General features: G+C 49.3%; 1 protein-coding gene across 1 annotated transcript in view; it reads right to left on the reverse strand.

The window, feature by feature from the left end:
* LOC108803566 (EMILIN-1-like) overlaps nucleotides 1-4558 on the reverse strand; it is a 12951-nt gene extending 8393 nt beyond the window's left edge. The window contains exons 1-2 of the mRNA XM_018575397.1: nucleotides 4306-4558; nucleotides 615-2804 (exon numbers count right to left, since the gene is read on the reverse strand). Coding sequence (XP_018430899.1) covers nucleotides 615-2804; nucleotides 4306-4558 — 2443 coding nt within the window. The remainder of the gene's footprint in view (nucleotides 1-614; nucleotides 2805-4305) is intronic.
* Nucleotides 4559-4811: the final 253 nt, after the last annotated feature.

Here is a 4811-nt window from a genome sequence, read left to right on the forward strand (position 1 = left end):
GGGAGTCCCCCCCCCCCCATAGTTCTCCTCAGGGTCAGGGGGGGGGGTCACACAAACTAGCGTCCTCCCGTCACCCGAGGCTCAGTATATAGGGAGCTGCAGCTCGCGGTATACTGAGATGCCGCAGCCGGGACATTACTGTCTGGATCCGCCCAGCTGCGTGATTGACAGCTGGCTCCGCCTATCTAGAGGCTGTACCCGCCCCCTCCCCGTCCGTCCTGCCAGTCAGCGCTGGAGGATCGGAGCGGGGAATCCCTACAGGAAGCCGTGAGTGACAGTCACAACTCTCTTTAGGGATAGATCGAGAGGTGAGCGAGCGCCGGTATGTGTTCCCTCACCTCCCGATCTACTGAGCCGACCTGTGACAGTCTCATTGTCACACCTCATTGTCACACCTCATTGTCACACCTCATTGTCACACGTCGCCCCGACCTATGAGGTGAGTGACAAGCCCCTCCCCCCCCCTCGTACTTCTCCTTTAATGTGGTAAATACTTCATTACATATGTTACCGCAACCTGTGTCTCGGCTGCATCTTCAGTAGGGATCAAGGCACCGGGACAAGCTAGGAACAAGTGACCTGCAATGCTGCAGTAATGGAAGTCCCGGGCTCACCTATGAAGTCCTGGAGAGTGAAGTTCTGCCACTCAGACGACAGAAGAATCACGGAGGAGTTCAGGCTGTTGATTTTACGGTGGATTCCATTCAGTTGGCTGTTGTGGAGTTTCTGGAACCAGGCGGTGTGCGTGCGCAGGGTGCTGTTCACCTCATGCACGCAGTTCCACAGCCCTGACACGTGGACGTTCAGACTCTCCTTGATCTTGTGTAGACTTCCAGAGACGGAATCCAGCTTCACGCAGATGTTCTCCAGCTTGGAAACTCTTTCCTCCAAGCCACCGGAAGACCTCCTGCACTCCTGCGTCTCCTCTATCACCGTACTTCCATATCTGTGGATTTCTTTTTGGAACACATCAAACTTTTCTGCATTGTCCTTGATGTGTTCCGTCAGCTCCTCCTGACATTTATTGATCTCAGATATCAGCTTGTGTTTGATGGTCGAGAGATCTTGGATGTCAGTCTGCTGGCGCCCGACGCTCTCCTGGAGATCTTTCACACTGTCATTCAGGGAACTGAAGGTCACAATGATGTTGGACAACTCTCCTTGTAAATGCTTCAGCTCTCCACCGTGACTCCCTCGGAAGACAGGGAAGCCATCGAGCTGTTTGTTGGAGCCGCCGGTGTTATCTTTGTCGTCCTCCTCGGGTTTGCTCTTCAAGAACTGGCATGTGTCTGTGCACTCCCCGACCTGCTCCTTTAATTTGCCCACCTCCTCCTGCAGGTTAGAGCACACCTGGCCACAGCTCTTGTAATCAAACTCAATCATCTTCCTCAAAGATTTCACATGATTTTCCATATCCAATATCTTTCCATTGGTGCCATTGTGGTACTGAGCGATGTTCAGATGAATCCTGCCCAGGTCAGAGAAGATAGTGGCTGTGAATCGGTCTTTTTCATCTTTTATATCGGACACCAACTTGCCAAAAGTCTCTCCATTGGAGTCCACCATCGTTTTCACATGTGTCATCTCGCCGTCCAGGTCCATCAGTGTATCCTGCATGGAGTTTCCAGATAGTCTGAGGTTGGTGACATCAGAGCGAACATTGTGGATATGATCTTCGCTATCTTTCATCCTCTTGTCTAGCTCTTCATATAATTTGGTCATCTCGGAACTGTGACTGTTGCATTGATTGGTACAGCCTTGCGTGGTGTCCGTCACCTGGTTCCTCAGACCATCCAAATCTTCAGTGACTTTATTAAGTTGGTCTTCGTTCTTTTCCACCTGATCTCTGAGAGAGTAATAGTCATCAGATAGGCCTGTTATCCGTTGGTCCATCAGGTCTCGGAATCCGGAGCTGTTCCCGAGCTCAGTCAGGAGAAGGGTGATTTTGAAGTCGTTGCCATGGATGCGATTTTTCAGTTCATCTCTCAGTTTCTTGATCTCGTCCTGGAAGAAGTTCTGCATCTCGTCACGATAATGGTAGTAATGTTCCTCCAGAGTGTGTTTTGTAGTATTCATTCTGCCTTCAATGTCTGACAGACGGTTGTTCAAGGTATGGTCCACTTGGTTGCCGTTGTCACCTAATTCTCGGTCCAGACGCACCGTCAGAGCAACTACGGAGCCGGATAGTGTGTCTGCTCTCCTCTCGGCCTCGGTCACTTTTTTGCGCAGGTCTGCTACTTCTGAGCAGCAATCTTTAGGCACACGGGCAGTGAGTTCCACCACGCTTGTTTGGATGTTCTGTACAATGTCCCTGTTACGCTGGTCCATAGAATTCATGAGTTTCTCTAATCCTTGAATGCGATCTCTGTCCTCATTCTGCTGGTTTCTGAACCCGTCCACTCCTGCGAGACAAGCTGAGCACGATTGCTGCATCCTTTTCTCTACTTCCTGTAAGATGTCTCCCTTCAGGTCTGTCAGTTTCTGGCCAACTACAATTTCCTGACCTCCATGGTGCTTGTCATTTGCATTGTTAAGGTTGCCCAACTCTTGGTCATGGTCTTTGACCTTTTTGTCCAGGTTTGTTAGAAGCGTTTGAATGTCGTTAAGTTTCTCGGACATGTCCGATTGGCCTGGCGCTGAATCTGCAGGCTGCTTGCCATTTAACACGTTCTCAACGGTCAGACGAATTTCTGACTGGAATTTCTCATTCATGCCTTGCAGGGTAGACTGCAGCGTCTGGAGCTCTTTGGTCAGGTGCTGCACCTTGTCCTCTAACTGCTTCACCTTCTCTGACTCCACTTGGCCTGAAAGAAGCCACATAAAAATCACGTTAGAAGCATAATGAGCAATATTTGTCAAATTGCTTACAATATAAACAATGTCCAATACTACAAGACCTCTGCAATACCTGAGAGAAGGTTCGGAGACCCAGAAGAGGAGAAGAGAGGCCCAGAGAGAGGCTGCAAATGGTGAGAAAGAAATAGACAGTAATTGGTACAGAAAACTAGAAAACAGAAATACAGAGCAGAGGAGAAGCTTCAGTATGAGAGTAAGCAAGACCAAGGTGAGGACCCCCCCAACCAATCTTCAATCTGAGAGTATACAGGACCAAGGTGAGGATCCCCCCCCAACCAATCTTCAATCTGAGAGTATACAGGACCAAGGTGAGGATCCCCCCCAGTATAAGGGGGTGTGACTCATAGAGGTCAGAGGGCTGCCCCTAGTGTTGGACTACAAGGGGGTGTTACTCATAGAGGTCAGAGGGCCACCCCTAGTGTTGGACTACAAGGGGGTGTGACTCACAGAGGTCAGAGGGCCGCCCCTTGTGTTGGACTATAAGGAGGCTGTTGGATGACACTGGGTGGTCAAAAAGGTGAGTGGATAAGTCTGTGATGAACACAACCAGACAAAGGTAAGTATGGCAGCTGGAGGACTGAGCCAGACAATTGATCTGGGAATAACATTTTCTTCTTTTTTGTCCAAGCTGGAGTGGACAACACTTAGTGTGAACAATGGGCATCTATCTTCCAGGCAGCGGAATCCAAAGTTATAATAGTCTAAGGTCAGTACAGGAAGTGATAGAAGACAATAAAATATGGGAAGGGCTAGAACCTCCATGCAGGTATTATCACTGTCTGTGACTTCCTGTCCCGGTGACAAACACTTTCCTCTTTTTTTATCCTGCTATCACAGGTTGTCAGAGGGACAGGAAGTCAAAGAAATCTCCCCAATGGGCGCATGGACAGCAATACAAATTTACCTGATTCTATCCAAGGTAGAAGCAGGCTTCACAAGGAGTTGGGTCTATTGTGATTTGACTGGCTTGGGTGGGGGGGTCAGGAGGGAATTTGTGAAATCATCCCGGATGGGTGATTGAGGTCTGTGAAGTGAGAATGTCCACCGCTCCTGATGGGTTAATCATCAACATCTGGGGAGTCTCACATATGAGGTCATCGGGAGAAAACATAGAACAATGTCACCTCTTATCAGCCCTCAGATTGTTCCCATGATCTGCGGCTCAGCAGCTATGACATCATACGTTTCCGAGACTCTCCGGGCAAAACCAACACATTTCATATTTCCAGATAAGAAATAATCCTCGGAGTTCCCCGGAATCTCAGATGATGTCATGTCCTGGATATTGGGGGTCCTGGATATTGGGGGTCCTGGATATTGGGGGTCAGCCAGAATTCCCTCTCCGGGTCTTCACATCGATTTGTATGCCGGAGCAATGTACGGACTTGTCTGCCATAAGATGATATCACACAAGGACCGGGCAATAAAAGATTCAATGATGGAACTTACCCTCCCCTCCAGATCCACTCAGATGATTCCCCCCACTGGATCCGGAAATATTGGGTCTTACGGGTCTGGGGCGAGGTCTGACGGTGGGGATCTGAAGACCTCCTGCGGGTCCTTCCATGCAGTCATCCCCGGAATATCCCTGGCAGCACTTCCACTCCATGTCTGACACGCTCTTGTAGGCCACTTTGTATCTCGGTCTCACAAAGCTGCGATACCTAAGGCAGGATGAGAAGCAGGATGAAGATGATGTCATGTCTGTCCTCACACTTCAAGAACATGGCTGGAATATCTACTGCCTCTAAGACCTGCCCCCGCTTCACACCATTCATACAAAACCCCATAATACATAGATGAACATGGACTACAAACCCCAACATGTGACAACGTACCAGGAAGGAACACAACTCTACTGAAGTCTGAGGGAGCAAAACAGAGACCAGAAGAAAGTCAGAAACAGCAGAGCAGCAAAGAACAGAACAACCCCCCAACCAGAGAACAGAACAACC

The sequence above is a fragment of the Nanorana parkeri genome, unplaced genomic scaffold (assembly GCF_000935625.1).
Source record: "Nanorana parkeri isolate BGI_ZX_2015 unplaced genomic scaffold, ASM93562v1 scaffold3876, whole genome shotgun sequence".
Classification (NCBI taxonomy): Eukaryota; Metazoa; Chordata; class Amphibia; order Anura; family Dicroglossidae; genus Nanorana; species Nanorana parkeri.